This window comes from Hippocampus guttulatus, chromosome 2 (assembly GCF_054856545.1).
Source record: "Hippocampus guttulatus isolate MCC_2025c chromosome 2, RoL_Hgut_1.0, whole genome shotgun sequence".
Lineage (NCBI taxonomy): Eukaryota > Metazoa > Chordata > Actinopteri > Syngnathiformes > Syngnathidae > Hippocampus > Hippocampus guttulatus.
In genome coordinates, this window is record NC_141262.1 from 13,530,251 (window position 1) to 13,554,854 (window position 24,604).

General features: G+C 43.9%; 1 protein-coding gene and 1 long non-coding RNA gene across 2 annotated transcripts in view; one reads left to right on the plus strand and one right to left on the minus strand.

The window, feature by feature from the left end:
* The window catches only part of lingo2 (leucine rich repeat and Ig domain containing 2), a 210,943-nt gene extending 188,939 nt beyond the window's left edge, over positions 1-22,004 (plus strand). Inside the window, exon 5 of the mRNA XM_086137502.1 lies at positions 19,062-22,004. Within this exon, the coding sequence (XP_085993628.1) occupies positions 19,074-20,915 (1,842 nt within the window). The 5' untranslated portion in view covers positions 19,062-19,073 and the 3' untranslated portion in view covers positions 20,916-22,004. The remainder of the gene's footprint in view (positions 1-19,061) is intronic.
* LOC147208577 (uncharacterized) overlaps positions 1-24,604 on the minus strand; it is a 160,705-nt gene that overhangs the window by 110,052 nt on the left and 26,049 nt on the right. The window lies entirely within an intron of this gene.

The following is a 24,604-nucleotide window of genomic DNA, read 5'->3' on the forward strand; positions in this document are numbered from 1 at the left end:
ACCTAGTGATCTTTTGAGGAATAGTATTGTAAAATTATGTGATTCTTTGAGGCAATACAATTGGGTTTTTTTTCATTTAAATCATGCACAGGCAAAAAAAAGATATAATGATGTTAGTTTGAGGAAATGCATCTTTTCTGTGCATCATGTATTTGTATAACATGAATGAAGATCAATTATGGGATGGCGTTTAAAAAACATTTTCATTGAGACAAGGCATGTATTTTTTCTGAGCGTATGAGGCCTGGCAATTGATTGCTATGAGACATGGCATGATGAACAGCTTTGTTTATTTGCGGCAAGGCATTTATTTTTGCAAACGGGCAAGACACGCTTGGCAATCAATCTATGCAAGGATTTGTATAAAGACATTTTAGATCAGGCTTTTTTAGTATAATGAAGTACATGATGCACCTGGTGATGAAGAGAGAAAGGACATTATAAAAATATGTGATTATATGAGGCAAGGAAGTCATTTTCTCAAGTGAAACATGCACCTGGCTATGAATTGAATTTTGCGAAGAATTATGTTTGCAAAGAACATGTCTATTGGCGGGAAAGCATTTTATTTGCATCGCAAATGATTCACAAATGCATCTGTATCAATGTCATTTTGACCACTTGCCGCCTGTGCCCTATTTAGCGCACCAGAGAGCAGTGTGGCACCCTTAAGTGGGCCGATAAAAAGCAATGGCATCTCCTCAGTGTAAATATAATGGCGCGTTAACATTTATATTGTATGAGTGCAAAGCAGGGCGCACAATCGTTTAAATGACTCCACTAATACGCTGCAAACTGCTCTGTAACCAACCTCCAACTTGAGCACTTCAGCCTGTTTTTCCGAGCAAATTTCATTATCATGTTTTGTTCCCCTGCCATTGGCCGGCAACCAGTTCAGGGTGTACCCCGCCTACTGCCCGACGACAGCTGGGATAGGCTCCAGCACGCCCGCGACCCTCGTGAGGATAAGTGGATTAGAGAATGGATGGATGGATGTTTTGTTCCCACTTCGCCCCAGCACAAGTTCGTAAGCTCTTGACTGGAACATAACCGCATTATTGTTGTTGTTTTTTTATTTTTTTTAAATTTAATAAACGATGAAACGCTGGATTAGCTGGCAGAGCACATGAGTCTGTTATGAGTCTCGCTGCGAACCAAAGGCTATCGGATGCGCACAAAAGAGCAAGCCACTCAATCTAGCGTGTTTATCGCTAATTAACGCAGATTAATTGAGCCTCATTTTTTACCAAGCAGAAGGCCATTTGTGTACTGGGGCGGTGAGGGTGGGCGTTGGTGGTGGTGGTGGGGGGGGAGGTTAGAGCCCCCTGAAGCCGCTGATCAAACGCTCCATCTTGTTCCTGTGAACATGTTACTCATTCCGTTACATGGAGTGCACACATGCAATCGACTCAGATATCTACAAGTGCAAGGTCACACAAAACCACACTGTTTCTTATCTTCTGGATTTCAATACACAAGTGAATGAAATTGAAAAGTTCTGAGGGAACTTTCCTCCAGTTCTTTTATCTTTCGTGCTCATAATATATATTATACGACCAGTAACCACCAGAAGACTGCATATTCTCCGTCGAACTATTTAACGAATCCAAGGAAGATCGAGACACTGTCATGCCGCCGTTTTCTGTGAGGTGCTGAAGAAGGTCTAATCCCTCCAAAAAGGTTCCTATTGTTTATAGTCCCAGAGCTACCCCCAGACAAGAAAGCGGCTCTGCGTAGCGCATGTGACAATGGGTGACTCCACAGTCTTAACTGGTTCCAACTAGATATGTGTGCAAGGAGTCGAGAGATCGGAAAATGCTGTGCCAGGAGGAAAACGTCACAGTGATACAATGGTCTCGTTCAAGTCACCTTTCAACTTATTTGCCAAATAGACCTAATCGACCTCAATGTACCAACCTTTTTACCCACCCCTCCTCAAATTTTCAGCAATGTGTCTAAATTGAAGAAATATTTACATTAACGAAGAATATACATAAAAGATATTCATGATACAATGATATTAAAATCTCACGGTATGATATCTTTAAGATATTAAGGCCACAGTATGGTATAATTGCGATATGGGTTTAAATTATACATATTTTTCCCAGTGCTTTTTTTCGTGATGGCCGTAGTTGACAGTCAAGATACTGTATATTGCTACATATCATTTGTTTCAAACTTGACGATCACTCACCAACCCAAAAAAAAACTCTGACTGTGTAAAGTCTGATTATCAGTGCGTGTTTTACGTTAGGATCCCTGTATGGACCCTGTATACGGAAAATATAATCCATGTAAATTATTGTTAAGTATCTCACCTCGCTCTCTCTCTCGCTCTCTCCCCCCCTTTCTTTCTCAAAATATAGAGAGAGCGATGCATACATATATGGATGGGTGGATGGATGGATAGATAGATATATACCCAAATGTCACGATACAATAATATTATGAAATGAACTTCACATCACGATAACTAGCACGTGGGAAGGTTGGAGGGGAAAAAAACTCTTGTATAAAAACTCTGATATTCATTTTTTTAAAAAAGTTCAGATTGAACCCCCCCTCCCCCACAATATTGTGTGTTTGACAAAGAAAGAGGATGGCCAGTCATTGTATTGCCATGTGCTCCTACTGGCTCAGCGGTGCAAAGTATCATGGCCTATGCCATTCACGGTGCTGTGTTCGGCTCATCCGGGCAAAAAGTAATGTTTTTTGACCGAGAATTGATTCCCCCCCCCCCCCCATTTTAATGCTGATTTATGGGAGTGATAACAGCTGGATGAATCAGACCAGGTTTTCTCTTTGGACTGTTCCATTGGTTTTTGTGGATGGGGTGGTGAATATTGATGTAATATTTGAATATTATTGAAGTGAACAATTGAAAACACACAGTTTACCATACTCGATTGAGTCCAGAGGGTGTGTTTACCGCCCACGGTGAGGTAAACTTCAGCTCTCGCAACTCCGCACAAGTCAGCTCGCTCGTCTAATTGGAGCCGCTAGAGTGGCACAATCATGGGTCAGTTTGCACATCATTGCCTCCCCTCCTGCCAGGCACATGCTCACATGCACCCGTGCGTGCGCGCACACACACACACACACACACACACACACACAGTGGACAGCCAGCACCCGTGTTGGAGTCAAAACTATTTAGCAGCTAATTACCCGCCCCCCTCGCTCACTCCTCAATGAAGTCATTAGGAAAATGAGAAATTAAATCAGTCAGTGGTAGACTGCAGTCTATGCTACGTTTGACACAGGTTGTTTCCAGGATGAAATGGTTGAGTCCTGTTCGTCTATAATATTCCTATGTGAAGTACTGTACCTTGTGAGCTAATAGAAACATGGTGTTTTTTTTTTTAACACATTCATTTGACACGTCCTAAAAGTGGTCCCGTCCCCACCTTAGAATCTAAAATGGTAGAAACCTGAAACCTGTCTGACACCATCCTCCACGAATCAACAAGTATATCGAGAAATAAACAAAAACCTTTTCACGTTTGTTTGGCACGTAGTGTTCCTGCTGCCCAAGAATAGAAACGGTAGAGTTTCTGTGCCTTTGGTCTGATGAACCGGGACATAGCCAGACAATAACAACAACAACAAATGTACAGAGAGAAGAATGCATTCCAACATCACTATGACATAATATCCAATCTTCAACAACATATTGGTGTCACGTACCCACTAGGTTACCATAAAGGCTAACTACCGGTAAATTACTAACAATCCGAACCTACATGGTACCATTTCATCATCTTGCATCATTTTCCTAGAACCGCACCTTGTAAATTGGGTAATTGGCTTGTTTGTTAGTGTTTTAATGGAAACATCGAACGTTACACCAGAGTTTCAACTGGCAGTTTTCGGCGATTGGTTGACATCTGCTGACCCGTCCTCACGAAGCAGTCAGAATTATTGTTTCGACATGAGACAGATATTCTCAAAGGTTGACTGTCAGTTGACTAGCAGTTTGATTTCTGAGCTCCTCTACTAGCTATATGAGTTTTTTCTGTATCAGTACAAGGACAGCTATTCAATTATTTCACATCTATTTTTTTCCATATCTGCATGAGTGTAATGGGATGCGGTATGTGAAAGTTGTGCATCAGTTACTACAGTGAGCAACTATTAAAAAGCTGTTTTCCATTACAGTATATAAAAGAGCCTTGATGCCAAAGTTGCACATTTTTTGAAAACCTATCAGTCTTGGGGCCATATTTTTGGGCCTACGGCGCGGCTCCACTCATACCTTGTAAAGTCAACGCATGAGAGTTCCTGACATTGCAAACGCAGAAATAGAAATAGACTTACTGGAGTCCATGCATATGATCAAACCACCCAAGGTATGTTCATAAGGGGCTGCAAGCAGACTTGGACGGAAGATGTCAAATTGGCCAGGGCAATCACAGTCCATTGTTTTGAAAAGGGCACTTGAAGATCGCCATGATTGTTCCTGTCCGTGTGTGAGTCTGGATGGCAAATGTGCCCATCCGTCACGACTGTGGCAGCACATCAGTCACTAAAGTGGACAGTTATCCAAAAGCACTTTTCTTCTCTTTGCACAAGTATTGATATCAATATTGTGCATCAGTCACAATACTCAAAAGCTGTCTCGAAGATAAAAAAAAGGGCTCTGTACAGCGGTGGTATGTTAGCGGTTGACACTGTGACTGCCGTTTTTATGTTGCCACGCTTTACAAAAAAGAAAGCGGTTGTAAACATTGCCGTGGGTCTTCTTTCTCCTGGCGGCTATGCTCACATATCCCCCAACACCATTCCTTCCCTTAACCAGACAGCCGCGAGGCTTTTCTCGAGCTTGGCCCCCATGTAGTTTGAGGATTTAGATAACAACTTGGCCTCTGTGCAATCAACCAATAAAAAGCCACTTGTGAAATTGGCCTGCGTCTATCTCCTCACGAAAGTTTTTTTTCCTCCCTCTCCGACTGTGTTTGATGTGCTCCCGCGGCGCTGATCATGGCACTTAATGTGTTTCCTCTTTCACATGGAGTTAAAAAAATATATATTGTATCCTGCACTTTAATGGCTGGCTGTGAAGAGACAGGCTTTCTTTACCAGGCAAATTATGGACAATCCCTTTTTTAACGTGGAAAGAGGAGGGGCAATCAAAGGCTCGCATTTGGATGTTTTGAGTCGGGAGCAGAGACTTTCCGGAGGAAGAGCGTGATAGGCGGAGTAAAGTGAACTGTGTTAAATGATAGGCCAGAAAAGGCGTCTGAGCCATGAGACTGAGTGAGGAAAGAAGTGCCTAGTGAAAGCAACGTGATGTTTCATCAGGCAGCAAGAAAATCAAAAGTGGCAGCGCATATTCAAAATTTATGTTGTTTTACACATGTGAGGTGTTGACGTTCAGAGTTGAGTATCCATTACTACAGTCAACGGCAGTGACTTTTGATCGTCATTGTAATTGTTGTATGTGCACGTTGGTTGGTTGACAAAGATGTGCATTGATAATTACAGCAGACAGCTATTGGAAATATAATTTATTGATATGTATCAGTCTCGATGTAAAATTTGTCTGTCCGTCACTGCGGTAACAGAAGATGAATCACAACGACAGATAGCCTTTCAAATACTGATCTCTCCTTGATAAGGAATAGAAAAATCACTGATCAGTCACTACAGTTTAAAAACTGATTTATTCCTAATGCATTCGTTTTGATGGCAACTACAGTGACAGCTCATGAGTCCCGAGAGTGGACAGCTATTTAAAAGATTTTTTTTTCTTCTGTATGCATGCGTCAGGTATCAGTGCTGTCAGTGGGCAACATTTCAAATGCTATTCTTGTCTGTGTGTGTGATGTTCAAATTGTGTATCAGTCACTACAGTAAACAACTACTCCGAAGCTATTGTCTTGATGTCAAAGTTGCACATCCATCACTGCATCAGACAACTATTCAGAAGCATGATTTCTCCGAAACATAGCTGACAAGAGGGTGTCAATGTTGGGGATGACACCCTCGCATCCACTTGAGTCTGATGCAATAATATGCCCTCAAATATGGTCTTATTTCTCATAAAGCCATATCGTCCCGTTCATACATTTGTCTTTTTTTTTGGTCTTTTAACTACATGTACTTTCCCGTCCAGATTTCTGCCATACCCACCATGCTTGACATTATTAGAAGTACCAAGAACTAAACTGAGGCTCGGAGGGGATTGAGCCTTTTCTGTTGCTGGTCCCTCTCTCTGGAATGACCTCTCACTGAACATTCGGCAAGCCTCCTCGCTGCCCATCTTCAAAACCTGCCTCAAAACTCACTTGTATTCTTTGGCATTCGACTCAGCATGACTTAGATTTGTTCTTGGTTTTGCTGTTCGGTGCTTTCTACCGTCTTTATTACCGATTTGTTTTACTGTTTGTTGTATATGTTAAATTGCTCCATGTACAGCACTTTGTATGCAGCGATGGCTGTTTGAAAGTGCTCTATAAATACAGTTGAGTTGAGTTGAGTTGAATTGAGTGAATTTGTGTGCAACCACCAAAGAGTCAAGACCTACTGACGTCTGAGAGTGTCTATAAATCATTGTGCATGGAATTTGTCTGACACTTGTGAATGTCATTCACTTTCATGTGAAAAATATAACATACCGGTACATTCTCATACTTTACCTTCACCAGTGACACATGCACACCACTCCTTCTCACACACTATACTTTTAAGGCTAGCGTGTGTTTGGCGAGGTTTTTTTTTGGGGGGGGGGGGGGGGGGGGGTTCTGTATGAAATAAATTCAATAAATGTAATTGAATCACAAGACTGTGCTGATGTTTGGACATCAATAAAAAAAAAGGGGTAGCTCAGCAGTACCCAATCTTCCGTGCGACACAGTCCAGGCAAGTCACTTTAACGTATTTGACGACTGACATACTGTAGAAGCAGATGAAATATCGAATTCACTATTGCACCATTATGACTGTAATTATTTTAATAGTGGAAGTCCTGCGCTTTCAAAATAATCTCCAAGCCACCAGCAGCATGTTCGAAGGGGAAAAGCTCCTTGCAGGTGAAGAACAACCTGTTGACGGCAATATTTTTTGTTTGCTAATATGATTTAATGTGCCGACATTCGGCCATCGGAGAAATGTTCGAGCAGGGGTAGTGCTATACATGGGCCACCATCACACCTTGAGCAAAATTTATAGATCGCTCTTTTTTATCTGACATTTTATTCATGGGTGCAGCTTTCTTAGACCCCTTGATACTCTGCCACAAGTTATTTATATTAACTGCATATTGAAAGAATAGATATGGAATTTATCTGAATGCAAATTCGACAAGAATCTCTCTTAAGGAAAGAACATCTAATTCTCACAATCAATAGCTGTCAAAATCATTACCTTCCCACCACAGCAAGTCAAGAATATGGTCGGAAAGGCATTGTTTATCACACCATCCACAGTCATAGTTTCATGAAATAAAATGAAAATGCAACCTTTCTGAGGAAAAGCAGTTCGGATGGATGGACATATACTCGTCCTGCACACACACTCTTAATACAAGCAGAAACAAAACAAAGTAAAAAGCAACATTTAGAATTCTGAGGAATGAAGAGATTTTTGTGTTTTGAATTGAATGAACCATAGATCACAGGATACAAAATTGTTGCAATTGATCACTCTGTTTGGCTGTGGGCAAGAGAATCAGTGCATGAGAGAGAAGTAGAGTATGCAATAGTACACAAAAGCAAAGACAATGGCATGATCTTTCACAAGGATCAGCAACCTCAAATTGTCAAAGAGCCATTTTGGCTATCTATTCCAGAAAAAAAAAATCTGGCAGCCACAAAACCCCTTTGACAGCAAAAGTGAAGATAACCATTAAAAAAAAAAAAAAAAAAAACGGTGGGTTGTATTCATGAAATCAATTAACTGCTACCGGGAACGTGAGATTTTATTTCTGCATGGAGCAAAAATATTTAGAAGGTGCTTGGTTGAAACTTACTTTCAAATAAAAAAAGTTGATGTCTATTTCAGTATTAATTTAAAATGAAATATTTATTTTTCAAAGTCACAGACAGCCACAGCCAATCGATGAAACAGCCACATTCGGCTTTGGAGCCACAGGTTGCGGACCCCTGATTGAAATTAAGCTCATCAAAACGTTGCTTTTTACTTAGACTTGTTTCTGCTTGGTATATGTGTGATGGGCATTGTTCTGGATATGTGTGAATTTTATTTTATGAAACCCTGAATGTGGATTTTATGATTGATGAAGCATGATGCACGCAGCCATACACGGGTACCCCTGGCCACCCCTCACTGAGGTGTCACCCTGCCCACCACACTGAAAAATTTCCAGCTATTTGTGCTAGGGATACATTATGGCTGTTGGCAGTGAGTGAGTGTTGGCGATTGTTATGGGCCAGATGTGTCCTGCACCGGCAGCCCAAGTCAGCTGTCACCATACTATCACCTGACAGTTAACTGAATCAAAATTTGCAAAATTATGTTTCACCTTCACCACACTTCAGCCTGTGGAGTGCGAAAGAGGAAATGCGTTCAAGCCCACGGGGGAAATGCGGGCAGTATGGGTGCAGGACCAGTTATGACAGGGAACATCCACATTTTAAGGTTGCTCCACCCAGTTTGCATGCCTGGCATGAGGGTGCGTAAATGACATGCTTGAGTGGACAGAAGAATGCTGCCCACTTTTTCTGACTTAAGCACATGGGAGAATATGGCCGATAGTAAATGAATATGGCCTTGCTTCACAGGCACGAAGAAGACAAAGAAGAAGAAGGGGCGAGTGATGCATTAATTTCCCGGTGTAACGGCAAAATAACGGGCCGTGGCAAGGCGCACTTGTTAAATCCTAATTTCATTTTAATGAGGCTTACATCTGGTAATGATGCTGCCGGGAAGGGAGAGATGTTATTAACTCGCAGGTTAGTCGGCCCGCGTGCAATTAGCCCACCTTCTACGAAAAAAGAGCGTCGGCCGGCTATCAAACAGGTTGCTAATGAGCGGGAAGAGCAACGTGAGCCGTCTTGTCGCCACAGGAAACCCAAATTACCTCAGTGATATCCACAAAAATTTGTTTGGAAACAGCAGAAAATGCAGTACGAAGCTGAAAACGATGCAGTCAACCTTCTATATTCATGGGGGTTGGCGAAGAAGCCTTGACATGAATTGCAAAACTATAATATGGACACCCTTGTGCAAAAAGTTGGTCTAACCCAAGGGACCAAGCCCTACCATGAAAAGCAAATTAGTGACTGAGGAGGGAGTGCGCCAAATAGTTTCCGTTGTGTTCCACAAGATTATTCACGAGTAGGATCAGTGGGTGTTTACGGTACTTTGATCCCTATTCCACTCTGATCACTCCTGTTGTCGAATGAATACCTCCGGGGACTGCGTCAATCAAAAATGAGCGCTCTTGTCTTTGTCAAGGCAAAATGTTTGTTGCAGTTTTAGTCATGGCTGGTGTCTGAGTGCACAAGTGTCCATAAGTACTTGTCCAGTGAGTAAAAAGAGTGCATACAAATGTGCTTTTTTCCACCCTCCATACATCCATTCATCTTCTGATCCGCTTATCCTCACAAGAGTCGTGGGGCGTGCTGGATTCTATGCCAGCCGTCTTCGGGCAGTAGGACACCCAGAACCGGTTGCCAGCCAATCACAGGGCACACATAGACAAACAAACAACCGCACTCACACTCACACGAGGGACAATTTGGAGTGTTCCATTAAACTGCCACACATGTTTTTGGAATGTCGGAGGAAACCGCAGTACCCGGAGAAAACCCACGCAGGCACAGGGAGAACATACACCCTCCACACTGAAAGACTGGGGCTGGAATCAAACCCCCCACCTCAACACTGTGAGGTGGACGTGCTTATCAATCGACCACCGTGCCACCCAATACATTTCAAACGGCCGTCCATTATACCCTGGTCCCCACCCCCCTGTGAATAGTGGGTGTCAACTGTATTATTAAACTAATCCTTAGTATGAAGTGGACTGTGCGGCTCACAACTTCACAAAAGAGATTATTACCTCCTCCAACCACAATTGTAACAGTTGGAGCTATTACTACACAGCAAAGACTTTAATCACCAGCCAAGATCTGTGAAATTGTTCGGAGAGACGGTACTAAGAAACCATTTAAGTCTCCATTCTGCAGTATGCTCCTCGCCTAAGACACCCCACCCCCACCCTTGCCTCAGATTGCAAGTGGTTGAGTCCTGTCTGTCCAAGAATTACATCAGCTTTTATCCATCCATCCATCCATCCATCCATCATCTACCGCTTATCCGGGGCCGGGTCGCGGGGGCAACAGCTTTAGCAGGGAAGCCCAGACTTCCCTCTCCCTAGCTACTTCTTCCAGCTCTCCCCGGGGGATCCCGAGACGTTCCCAGGCCAGCTGGGTGACATAGTCTCTCCAGCGTGTCCTGGGTCTTCCTCGGGGTCTCCTCCCGGTGGGACATGCCCGGAACACCTCACCAGGGAGGCGCTCAGGAGGCATCCGAATCAGATGCCCAAGCCACCTCATCACCGGTAAATTGAGAGCTTCGCCCTTTGGCTCAGCTCCTTCTTCACCACGACAGACCGATACAACGTCCGCATCACAGCAGACGCTGCACCGCCTGTCAATCTCCTGCTCCCTCCTGCCCCCACTCGTGAACAAGACCCCAAGATACTTGAACTCCTCCACTTGGGGCAAGATCTCCTCCCCGACCCGGAGGGGGCACTCCACCCTTTTCCGACTGAGGACCATGGTTTCAGATTTGGAGGTGCTGATCTTCATCCCAACCGCTTCACGCTCGGCTGCGAAACGCTCCAGTGAGAGTTGGAGAGCTCCGTTTGAAGGAGCCAACAGCACCACATCATCTGCAAAAAGCAGGGATGCAATACTGAGGCTCCCAAAACGGACCCCCTCAACGCTTCGGCTGCGCCTAGAAATTCTGTCCATAAAGGTTATGAACAGAATCGGCGACAAAGGGCAGCCTCGGCGGAGTCCTACCCCCACTGGAAACGATTCCGACTTACTGCCGGCAATGCGAACCAAACTCTGGCATCGGTGGTATAGTGACCGAACAGCCCGTACCAGGGGGTTCGGTACCCCATACCCACGAAGCACCCCCCACAGAACTCCCCGAGGGACACGGTCAAACGCCTTCTCCAAGTCCACAAAACACATGTAGACTGGTTGGGCGAATTCCCACATACCCTCGAGGACCCTGCTAAGGGTGTAGAGCTGGTCCACTGTTCCACGGCCGGGACGAAAACCACACTGCTCCTCCTCAATCTGAGGCTCGACTTCCTGACGGACCCTCCTCTCCAGCACCCCTGAATAAACCTTACCAGGGAGGCTGAGGAGTGTGATCCCTCTGTAGTTGGAACACACCCTCCGGTCCCCCTTTTTAAAAAGAGGGACTACCACCCCGGTCTGCCAATCCAGAGGCACTCTCCCTGTTGACCACGCGATGTTGCAGAGGCGTGTCAACCAGGACAGCCCCACAACATCCAGAGCCTTGAGGAACTCCGGGCGGATCTCATCCACCCCCGGGGCCCTGCCACCGAGGAACTTTTTAACCACATCGGTGACTTCAACCACAGAGATAGGAGAGCCCACCTCAGAGTCCCCAGGCTCTGCTTCCTCCAAGGAAGGCGTGTTGGTGGAGTTGAGGAGGTCTTCGAAGTACTCTGCCCACCGGTTCACAACGTCCCGAGTCGAAGTCAGCAGCGCCCCATCCCCACTGTACACAGTGTTAGTGGTGCACTGCTTCCCCCTCCTGAGACGTCGGATGGTGGACCAGAATTTCCTCGAAGCCGTCCGGAAGTCGGCTTCCATGGCCTCACCGAACTCTTCCCACGCTCGGGTTTTTGCCTCGGCGACCACCGAAGCTGCGTTCCGCTTGGCCAGTCGATACCCGTCAGCTGCCTCTGGGGTCCCACAGGCCATAAAGGCTCGATAGGACTCCTTCTTCAACTTGACGGCATCCCTTACTGCTGGTGTCCACCAGCGAGTACGGGGGTTGCCGCCACGACAGGCACCAAACACCTTACGGCCACAACTCAGATTGGCCGCCTCAACAATAGAGGCACGGAACATGGTCCACTCGGGCTCAATGTCCCCCGCCTCCCCCGGAACATGGGAAAAGCTCTGTCGGAGGTGGGAGTTGAAACTCCTTCTGACAGGGGATTCCGCCAGACGCTCCCAACAAACCCTCACAATACGTTTGGGTCTGCCAGGACGGACCGGCATCTTTCCCCACCATCGGAGCCTACTCACCACCAGGTGGTGATCAGTTGACAGCTCCGCCCCTCTCTTCACCCGAGTGTCCAGAACATGCGGCCGCAAATCCGATGATACAACTACAAAGTCGATCATCGAACTGCGGCCTAGGGTGTCCTGGTGCCAAGTGCACATATGGACACCCTTATGTTTGAACAAGGTGTTTGTTATGGACAATCCGTGACGAGCACAGAAGTCCAATAACAAAACGCCACTCAAGTTCTGATCGGGGGGGCCGTTCCTCCCAATCACGCCCCTCCAGGTCTCACTGTCATTGCCCACGTGAGCATTGAAGTCCCCCAGCAGAACAAGGGAGTCCCCAGCAGGAGTACTCTCCAGCACACCCTCCAAGGACTCCAAAAAGAGTGGGTATGCTGAGCTGCTGTTTGGTGCATATGCACAAACAACAGTCAGGACCCGTCCACCCACCCGAAGGGAGGCAACCCTCTCGTCTACCGGTGTGAACCCCAATGTACAGGCACTGAGCCGGGGGGCAATGAGTATGCCCACACCTGCTCTGCGCCTCTCACCGTGAGCAACTCCAGAGTGGAAGAGAGTCCAACCCCTCTCGAGAGAACTGGTACCAGAACCCAGGCTGTGTGTGGAGGCAAGTCCGACTATATCCAGTCGGAAATTCTCTGCCTCACACACCAGCTCAGGCTCCTTCCCTGTCAGAGAGGTGACATTCCATGTCCCAAGAGCTAGCTTCTGCAGCCGAGGATCGGACCGCCAGGGTCCCCGCCTTTGGCTGCCACCCAGCTCACATTGCACCCGACCCCTTTGGCCCCTCTCATGGGTGGTGAGCCCATGGGAAGGGGGACCCACGTTGCCTCTTCGGGCTGTGCCCGGCCGGGCCCCATGGGTGTAGGCCCGGCCACCAGGCGCTTGCCAACGAGCCCCACCTCCAGCCCTGGCTCCAGTGGGGGGCCCCGGTGACCCGCGTCCGGGCAAGGGAAACTTAGATCCATTTATTTGAATCATCATCAGGGGTCTTTGAGCCGTGCTTTGTCTGGCCCCTCACCTAGAACCTGTTTGCCATGGGTGACCCTGCCAGGGGCATAAAGCCCCAGACAACTTGGCTCCTAGGATCATCGGGACACACAAACCCCTCCACCACGGTAAGGTGACGACTCACGGAGTCGTTTTATCTGAGGCAAGAAAAAGCCTGGCATTTTTTTCTTCAATTCACCCCCTAAAGCCACTTTCACTTGGCAAAATGGAATTTCGTAGACAATATCCATCATGAGTAGACCCTCAGAAAAGTCTCAAGAATCCATGCACACAGCAGACGGTGTTTGGAGTCTGCCATTTTTTAATGTAATTTTGAACAGTTATAAGCAGTTATACATTTACTGCTAATAGAATTGATAAATTGTGTCTACTTTTGGAGGAATGTGTAACTCAATATTTCATGTGTCTGTCAGTACGACAAATTGGAATCGTGATTTTGATTTTGGAAATGTTGAAAACGTTATGAACAAATGATTTATGTGCAGAAGAGCGAGGTGCGTATACAATTACGTTGTGAAAGAACACCGAATGCACCATGTTACATGCATAGCCAGCGTCTTGCCTACGCGATTCTGCCGTCCGTTAGTAGCCTTCAAGCTGCTTAATGACACCCCAGTTGGAGCTCACTGTAAAACTCAACACACAACAAAAAGAATTGCACAAATTTGTACTTGAATACAAAACAAGTTTCGATTCTCAAAACATTGCTAGCCGCTCATGCTAAACTATATGTAATATCCCTTTGAAATGGTAACGGGAAATTAGCAACAACTCCAGGAGTGATATTCCATCAAACAATGAATATTCACACACAAACTCTGTTGGGGTTTTTTTTCCTCCTCTATTCTACTTTTTCTTTTCACATCTAAGATATCGGTGCGCTGGACAGCGAAGCACCAGGCTTCCCGTTCTGTCTCCCTCGATTGGTCATTGTTTAGTTTATGTTCTTCTGGACGGGTTGTAACTGGGAAAGTAAATTCCTTGTGTGTTTACATCCTTGGTCAATAAATTGGATTCTGATTCTGATTCAAGCCAAGATAAGGCAATGATTTCAAGTAGGGCTTGGTACCTATGTTAGTGTTAAAAAAAAAAAGATTCAAGACAGGGTTAGGGTTTCAAGCCTATGTTGGGGCATCAAATTCATTTTCACTTTCATTAGCCACAAAGCATTGTACCATCAGTTTTGTTTCAGAGCTCATCAAGTTGCTTTGCTTTATGAAGTGAGAAGTTTTCCATCTTAGATGTCGGAAAAAGAAGTGTCTGAACTTTTAAAGAGCCTCTTGCACATTTGGCTGTACTTTTACAAGTCAGCAGTGACAGCGAGCTGGCCATATGGAGCCCTGCTAACTACTGCAATAAAAAAATACACGGTAAGCCGCTCAGACACGTTGCGGATTTAATTTAAATAATCAGACAGGAATGGCAAAATACTAAAGTTGATCTTCCAGTGACTATGTTAGGCAAGGAAAGAATAGGGGGTTTAAGCCGGGGGTTTTAAATGACGGTTTCAACTTTCAAGCCTTGGTTAGTTTCCCCATTACCATATCAAGCCAAAGTTAGAGCTTCAAATTAGCGTGTCCAAACAGGATTAGGCTTTCAACATTGAGGTTAAAGACTGCATTGGGGTTGCAGTTTAGGATTTCAAGCTATGGTTAGAGTTTCTAGTCAGGGCTCGGGTTTCAAAGTAGGGTTTCAACCCAGGGTTTTGGTTGGAAAGTAGGCTGTAAAGACAGCCATAGTGTTTTCAAGTAGGTTTTCAAGACAGCGGAAAGATTTCAATGTCGGCTTTCGAGCCTGGGTCAGAAATTGAGATTCAAGTTGCGTCTAAAAGTAGGGTTTGAGGCCAAGTTAGGGTTTCAAATTAGTGTTATGCTCGGGTTACAAGTTGCTGTTTCAAGTTTTGGGAAAGGGCTTCAAAATAGGTTTTCAACTCAGCCCAAGCCAGGGTTCATAAGTAGGGTTTCAAGATCGGGTTAGTGTTTTTCATGAATGTTCGAGTTTCAAGTGAGGTCTTCAAGGCAGGATTAGGCTTGTCAAAGTGGTGTTTCTTGACGGTGCTATGATTTGAAATAAGCGATAGGGTGTCAAAGTGGGATTTGAGGCCAGGGTTAGGGTTTCACATTTGCGTTAGAGTTTGAAATGAAGATTTAAAGCCTGCATTTAGGTTTCAAGCTATGGTTGGAGTTTCAATTTCAAAAGTAGGGCTCCACTCCAGGGCTGGGATTCAAAGTCAGGGCTTCAAGATGGGCTAAGTGTTTCCTGTTAGTGTCAGGGTTTTAAGTTAGATTTTCGATCGAATGCTAAGATGTGAAAGTATGGATCACAAGCTAGGGTTAGGGTTTGAAATTAGGGAAAGCTACGGTTAGAATTTGGTCTTCAAGGCAAGGTTAGGATTTCACATCATGGTTAGGGTTGCTTAGTAGGGTCTCAAGCCAGTGTTTGAGTTTTTCTTGTTAGTGAATGTTTGAAATGTCATCTCAACACTTGAGCTGTAAATGACATGTTCCTTTGCACGTATTGTTGTGTTTTCGTTGTATTTGTCTCTAATCCAGTGTTGTGTTCTTCGTTCATGAGCGCGCTTGTCTCGGTGTAGCAGCGGCCCCCTCGGGGAGGAAAAATGGAGATGATTCTCGCTCGCTGTTTAATTTTAGAACTGGCCGTGACACAGCCAATTAAGCAGGGATGCTCGCCGCCATCTTTGCAACCTGTCAGCAGCTCCGCTCCATTTGTGGTGTGCGAAAAGCGTCAAGATGAATATTAAGATTTTTTTTTTTAATGATGTATATTTAAAGCCAGGAAGAAGAAGAATGTTAAATGTGTGAGCCAAGCACTTTCCATCTTGTTTATTTTCATTACATGCAGAGTGGAGTGGGTCAAGCGCTGATTACCAAAAAGGCCTTCTAATCTTTTTTGGCTGCGTAATAGTGTTTAGCAGCCTGCGTGGAAAATCACCATGCAAAAATGCAACATGTTTATACGGGCGTCGACTTGAACTTGTGAGGAGCTGCATAACGTTCGGCTTCCCAGCATCGTTTTAAGTGCTGTCATGTCTCTGGACGAATAAGAACCAGCGTTTCAAGACTGGTTTAGGGTTTGGAAGTAGACCTTCAAGCTGGGGTTAAGCTTTCAAAAAAGACTTTTAAGACACAGTCTGAGTTCCAAGTTAGAGTTTCAAGCAGGGGTGAGGGTATCAAGAAAGGTTTGGCTTTTAAATTAGGGTTTTGAGTCAAGCCTATGGTTTTAAGTTTGGGTCAGCCATTCACATTTCAATGCGGGGTTAAGGTTTTAAATTAGCAAGATTAGAGTTTCTAGCAAGGTTTGGCATTTTAATCAGAGTTTGAAATCAAAGTTAGCGTTTCAAATTAGTATGCCAACTCAGGGTTTGGGCTACAAATTTGGTTAGGGTTTCAAATTTGGATTTTCAGACAGGGTTAGGGTTCCAAATTTGATTTTTGATGCAGAGGTGGAATTTCAAATGAGTAAGGTTCGTCATTTAAATCTGAGTTTGGGTCAGGTTTAGGGGTTGAAAGAAGGCTCTTAAGACATAGTTGGGGTTTCTAAGTAGGGTTTCAAGCCAAGGTTTGGGTATTACGCCTTGGTTCAAGTTTTAAATAGACGTTTCAGGCCAGAGTTAGGGGTTCAAGTAAAGTTTGGCTTTGAAATTCAAGTGTCAAGACTCTGTTAGTTTCAAATAAGATTTGTAAGATGGAGTGGATTTTCAAATTGCGGTTCTAAGACAGGTGTAGTGTTTTAAAATCAAGCCTTAGCCAAAAAAGAAACAAAATGAACAAAAATGGTCAAATGGTTTAATGCGACTGACTCTTGGCTTTTCCTTCCTTTCAGACCATGTGTGCTTTTTTTCCCAATATGTATTACTGCCTTCTCGCCTTTGTGTTTATCTTTTATTTCGTCTTTGACTGTCATCCTAATAAGTGTGTTCTGATATTTTTTTTTGGGGGGGTGGCAGGGGGCGGGGATCCATCCAAAAGTGCTGCTTTTGTTTTTAAGTTTTTGTATGCCTGTCAAGAGACCGTTTGTTTGTGCAATCATCACACGTGTTCTTCTCTGCATGCATTCATTTGACACCACCGCTATCGCTCTGAATTATTAACGCAATGACTAATTATAGGCCCATGCCACCTTAGCAACCGAGCCTGCAGAGAAAAGAAAAACACCCCATCGGCGCAGTGTTGGCCACTGTTTTGTGCCTTGTGTGACACTATGTTTTTCTCCGTTTTCACCTGTCATTAACCATTTTATTATGTGTTGGTCTGTATTCTATACAGAAGTGTAAATACTCCACTAAAGAATTATCTTGTAAACAGAATAAATGGACGAAATGAAAAATGCATATCTGATACGCCACAGTTTACACCTTTTCACGCGCAATATCTGATTTATGCGCCTAAAAGCAACAATCAGCTCGTATCACCTGCAGAGAGGTTTAATCTTTCATGTTTTGACTCGACAAATAACAACCACATTAAATATTTAGCACTCATTTAGTCTCAGAGAGAGTGTGTGCTTGGTGTTGCCTAAACTGGTCAGATTTGAGTCTGTTTGTTTTTTTTTGCAACTAAACATTATCGTCCATGAAAACGAGTCTCTTGTCGTGTGCTTTTTCCAATAAGTCATTCCTCCAGTTGACCATTATGCATAAACGCTCGCCTCATAACGCTGAAGTTTCTCCCCTGCAGCCTGCAAATGTAACTTGCCAGCTTTTTTTTTTTAATTCGTTTTTTTAAACTCTTCCTTCTAAAACCTGACATCATCAGCATCTCTTTATGGTCATTACACTATTATTGAATGAAGACAGTGCAATGTTTAAATGTTTCCAACCCCTGATACCATGCATTGCAATTCCATTCCCTGTCATATATTAGACATTTTCTTTTGGTACAGCCTTGTTTCCAAATTGATTAATGTTGTATCCCTTTAAAATTGTAAACAAAACGGCAGATCATTACCGAGGGGGGGGGGGGGGGGGACAAAGAAAATGAAGCTTGTTGGAAATTGTAGCCATTTTATGAATAAAATAATAATAATTAAAAAAATGAATTCGATTTACCATAATATAGCCATTTATTTCTATGATGACTGCAAAATATGTATTCCTATTGAACGCACATATGATGTCAAAATAGTAGTAAGACGTTGACTTGCACAGCCACGTTGTTCCCTTTGTTTTGCATTCCTTAAAAAAAATCTATATCACACTGAATTCAGACCAGACTTTTTTCTCACATTTTTTTTTTATTTTAATGCTCTGATTCTAAAATGTGTAATATTTCTAATATTTCTTCAACACAAAATATTGCCCCATTGTTCATTTGTGAAACAAATAGTGATGGAAATTTTACCCAATTGAATTAAAAATAGACAAACTTTATTTTGCCGCATCCCAATATGGTGCTGTCTTGTGCTTTTCCCATATATTTTGATGTTATAGCCTTATTCCATCATGAGTGAAAACCAGTTGATGAACATTTTAGCCAAACACTTAATTTAAAGTCAAAACACTGAGTTTATGGTGGCAATATTATGTGTAAAGTCTATATTGTAAAAAATGTGCACGTTACATAGAGATTGCATTGATTGGGGTCAATTAAAATGTGTTACCGTGTTACCCGCCCAGTGATACCTCTCAGTGGTCTCTCAATTTCTCATTCATGTTGTAGGAATTACTTGCAGTCACAACGCGGGCTGAAATTGTGCATTGTAAAGTAAATATCCAACATGAGTCACTCAATGTTTTTGTGTTGCCTTGGTCTTATTTTTCAGAGCCGTGACAGAATGGTGGACTGCTTGAGCAAAGCCATGCTGCACACCGTCATCTCATGCTGGCAGCCAGTCCTGGGACTGGCTCTGCTGGCCATCTTTGTGGGCTCCTCCCTGGGCTGCCCCTCCCGCTGCGAATGCTCGGCACAGACCAAGGCTGTGGTGTGCCACCGCAAGCGCATGCCCACCATCCCCGACGGCATCCCAGGCGAGACCAGGATCCTGGACCTGAGTAAAAACAAGTTGACCATGATCAACCCGGACGATTTCGTCGCCTTCCCAGGCCTGGAGGAACTGGACCTGAGCGGGAATATAATCAGCTACGTAGAACCGGGTGCCTTCAATGCTCTATTTGGCATGCACTCTCTCAGCCTGAAGAGCAACCGGATTAAGCTTATCCCTCTTGGCGTCTTCTCGGGCATGGTCAACCTCACCCGGCTGGACGTGAGCGACAATAAGATCGTCATACTCCTGGACTACATGTTCCAGGACTTGCACAATCTCAAGGTTTTGGAGGTGGGCGACAATGACCTGGTTTACATCTCGCACCGCGCATTCAGTGGACTTCTGAGCCTAGAGACGCTGGCACTGGAGAGGTGCAACCTCACTGTGGTGCCCTCTGAAGCCCTCTCACACCTCCACAACCTGGTCAGCCTGCACCTGCGATACCTCAGCATCAGCACTTTGCATCCATACTCCTTCAAAAAGCTGTTCCGGCTGCGCCACTTGGAGATCGATAACTGGCCCTCACTGGACCACATCCCGGCAAACACCCTGCATGGCCTCAACCTCACCACCCTATCCATCACCAACACTAACCTGTCATCCTTCCCCTACCAGGCCTTGAAGCGCCTGCCCTACCTGACGCACCTCAACCTGTCCTACAACCGCATCCGGCACATTGAAGGCGGAATGTTAATGGACCTGGTTCGCCTTCAGGTATTTCACCTGGTCGGCGCTCAGCTCACCGCCATCGAACCCTACGCCTTCCAGGGCCTTCGGGGGCTGAAGGTGCTCAACGTTTCTCACAACCGGCTGGACACGCTGGAGAAGGGAGTGTTCCATTCCCCAGAAGCTTTGGAGGTCCTCCTCATTGACAACAACCCCCTAGTGTGCGACTGCCGCCTCATGTGGATCTTACAGAAAAGGCACTCCATCTTGTTTGGAGATTCCCAGCCGGAGTGCAACACACCCGAGGGGATCCGAGGCAGGCCTTTCCAGGAGTTTAAGGAAAGCTTGCTCTCCTACTACGTGACCTGCACCAAACCGAAAATCCGTGAGAACAAAACGCAAACCGTGACAGTGGACGAAGGCCAGCATGCTCTGCTGCACTGCAGCGCCGAGGGGACGCCGAGGCCCACCGTGTCCTGGGTTTCCCCGCGGCGGCGAGTCCTGACGGCCAGGAGCCACGGCAGAGTGACGGTGTACAACAACGGCACCCTGGAGATCAAGTCGGCCGAGATTCAAGACGGTGGCGTCTACCTCTGCCTCGCCTCCAACACGGCCGGAAATGACACCCTGATGACATCGCTGGCCGTCAAGAGTCTGGGCTCCCTGTACGCCAACAGGACCCAGTATTACATGGACCCCAGCAACACCACGACCAACGGGACCGCCAACGTCACCCTGGGCTTGGACCTAAAGACCATTTTGGTGTCGACGGCCATGGGTTGCTTCACGTTCCTCGGAATGGTCTTGTTTTGTTTCCTGCTCCTGTTCATCTGGACCAGGGGCAAAGGAAAACATAAAAACAATATCGACGTGGAATATGTGCCTCGATCCAAGTCCAACGGCACCAATGTGGACTCGGCCGATGTCCAGGCCGGTCCTCATCGTTTCAACATGAAAATGATGTGACTTGTTTTGTAGAAAAAAAATCTGGATCGTCTGTGGAAAATAACCCAAAGTACATTCTATTTTTTTCCCCCACACAGAACCACAGCTGACATACAAGTGGTGGCAAAAGACTTTGGGATAGGAGAAAACGAGCGGGACCTTGAATACAATACTTGTAGGATGTCGGAATTGCTTCAGGTCAGACGGGAAGTGAACAGTTTCCAGGGAAATAAGTGTCATTGATCAGCTTTTTGAGATTTCTATGCCCTCTCCTGAAAAAAAACAGAATGCCATTCGACGTGTCTGGGTTGGATCTTCTGGACTTGGCCGAACCGTGTACAGTCTCAATTTGTATCTTATGCTAAAAATAACCTTTGTTGAGTCTTGCGCCACATGCTTTGTCACCCATCCAATCAACCAATGACGGCAACCATCGCTTCCTCTGTTCAATACTTTTGCCCATGTGTACCTAATGCTTTGTTGTTATGTACACCTACTGTATGTACATACTCATTAAAAAATACTCATAGCAATATTCATGGGATGCAAATTGATATAAACCTATACTGTATGTTCAGCAAAAAAATAGTAATAATATTAATGTTAATAACAAAAACAACATGAAAAAAAAACATTTGAGACTTTTGAAGTTTCCATAGATTCAGGAAGGGCTTCTATGGGTGATGATGTGTCCCTGCTCCCTCACGATTGACTCAGAAATAAGACATATGAATAAATAGATATTTATCAAAGGAAATATTTTATTTATTAAAATGTTGGTCAAAGGTCTATCCTGGACTGCTGTCGGTTGTCCAGTATAATTTCTGGACTTTCCCTTGGTGAACCTGAAACACCGTTTTGTCCGACTTGAGTGTCTTTCTATTCCTTTGAAGTGTACCTTTTTGGCTCATGTGTCAACTTTTTGGCCCGTGTGTCAACTTTTTGCTACAGTGATATTTGCATTGTTTCTTTATTCTTTCCCCTGTAGAAAAAAAATGGACTTTGTTGTGGTAGTTCTTCATTTTCTTGTTGAATCATTTAGATTGTGACAATTTCAAAAAACATTAAAAAAATATATATGTATGTGGAATAAATGCAGTTGTATTTGTACCTGTGGCTGAAGTCAGCTTTATTCATGAGACAAAGTGGCTATCCTATCATTGTGAAGTCGCAAATAGCTTGGATCAAAATTCAAATAACTCTTCCAGTGGTGCCTTGAGAATATGACCGAAGTGATGAGCATGCAAATAATCCATTTCAACCCTCCCCAAAACACACCCAAATGTGTTTTTTATTGTCAAGTCTCATTTATTTATACAGCCCTTAGTCAGAAACCGTCTTGAAGGGCTTAACATGCCCACAGTTGACAGAGTGATCAGTGATCCTTCACTGAAAAATAACAATTAGTATCTGTATCTTTTTTCATTTTATTATGAGATAGGACAATATTTTGCAGGTAAAGTTCGCAAGCTAGATATTTATGTGAGTAAAAAAGTGGAGTCCAATTTGAAACAGTGATGTCTTTTCATCTCTCCTTGATCCGATGGCATAATCCAACAAAGGTGAAGGAAAGGTGGCATAACGGTTAGGAGATTAGACATTCCGAAGAGGTCCATTGATCCTCCACTGCAAGGAAACCAACGTGAATTAATTATAGGCAGATCATTTGTCGCCGTCTTCTAGCATTGGGTATCTGAAGCGCATTTGTGTCTTGAATTTTTGCTTGTATCTTAAAAAAGTGGCTCTGTGGTGGCTCAAAGAAAACATGTAAGTCAAATCATACGTTAAAGATCTACTGTATTTGATTATTGAAATTTTCAATTGATTTTTTTAACCTTAAGAGTTGTTTTGCATGAAAATAAAAATAAAATAAAATAGATTGTTTGGATTTAAATTGATTATAAAATCATTCAAGAAAATTGATTTTTTATAAGTGGCATTAAATTGATTTGTACTAATTGTGATGTGTTTGAGTCCTTAAAAAATATGTACATTTTAAATCAATTTAAAGTTTTTCTTGAGAATTCTAATTGACCATGGATATTTAAAAAATGTCAACAGGAATTGATTTGGATCCAAATAATAAATTTAATGGGTAAAGTGGTACATGTGCATAGTGTGGCTGTGAAAAAGTTCACACACAAAAGTTAACACTTTGTTTTATGGACATTGGCATTTTTGTTACTCTGAGTTCCACAAGAGGGTGATAATATATACCTCTGTGACTGATATAGTTCACATCAACAACCAAAATGTATTTTTTTTCTTTCGGACTTTTTACTTAAGAACCAGAGTTGAGCACTGAATACGTCTGTACTTCTGTTTAACTAAGGAGTGTGTGCTGCCGGAGGAATGAAAGTCAAAGTGAACGTTGGAACCATTTTGTGGTCCTGCAGTGTTTCACCACCTGGATTGACTTGGCCTCGAGGGTTTCGCTACCTTTCTCTGCTCTTTTGACTGGGAAATGAAAAACAGGAAAGATAAAGTCGTACCAGCGATCTGCTTTGTTAAATATCGATGGACCCACGTTTGCCGTGGCGAGGACAAGCCAGAAAACTGGACTCAGGTCGTCAAACGCCATCCATCTTCATTCGACGACGCGACGGCGCTTCACTTCACGCCTCGTCCAACTCTCGTTTTTCTTGTATTTCCAAGGTCTCTGTTGACGCTGGGGGCCTTGGGGCATAAAAGTGGTGACGTTTGTTACACGCTGTGACGCATCTCAAGCACTGTCATGTTATTACTCACCTGAAGGTCGGCTTGTTGGAGTGTCGTGGGTGAGTTTGAAGAGCAGAAAAGAAATTGCCAAAACATGAACTGGAGCAGTTTGATTCTCTTGTTCATGCTGCACATATTTCAATTGAAGGAGAAGTGGGGATACAGTGAATACAAAAAAATAATCAAGTTGCTCCAGCACTTTGTCTGCAGCGATGGCTGTCTGAAAGTGATCTATAAATACAGTTGAGTTGAGTTTTTTCAAAGAAAAAAGGAATTATATTTCAAGAAAAAAGTCATAAATGTTTTTGAGAAGGAAGACACAATTTGACCCAAAAAATGAATCAAATAGGTTTACGGGAATCCAGTCGTCATGACATTACGTAAAATTTCTTTGAAATATATTTTTCAAACTTTGGTCTTGTAAGTTTACGGTTTTTATCTTGAAACAATACAATGTTTTTCTTGAGAGGGCGTGACTTTTAATGAAAAAAAATCTCACTTCGCTTAAAAATATGACTTATTGTGTTGAAATAATGTTTTGGTTAATCTCAAATCACTACACATTCATTCCAGAATGAATCCAACCTCCTCATAAAATCAAGACTTAATCTCAAACAATATAATGTTATTCTGTTTATGTTGTCAATTTTTCTTGACAAAATATGACTTTTTACTTTGGAAAGTTGTACTTTATATGTTGAAATGTAGAGTAGTCTTGTTGTCTAACAAGAATAAACTAGGTCGTGATATTACAATAGGTTTTGCCTTTAATCTATTAATATTTGTCATGATCCGTATTCGGCAGCAGGTGGCACGCGTTCACTTCTGCCGCCTGCACACCTGCTGCCTATTTGCCAGAGATTGCACCTGCTATATCTAGGCGCTCCGACAGTCAAATCACTGCCGGAGTATTGCATGCCGTGCCACTGCTATTGCCTATGATTACATATATTGTTCGACACCATTCGCGGTTGGTTATATTATCGTCGTCC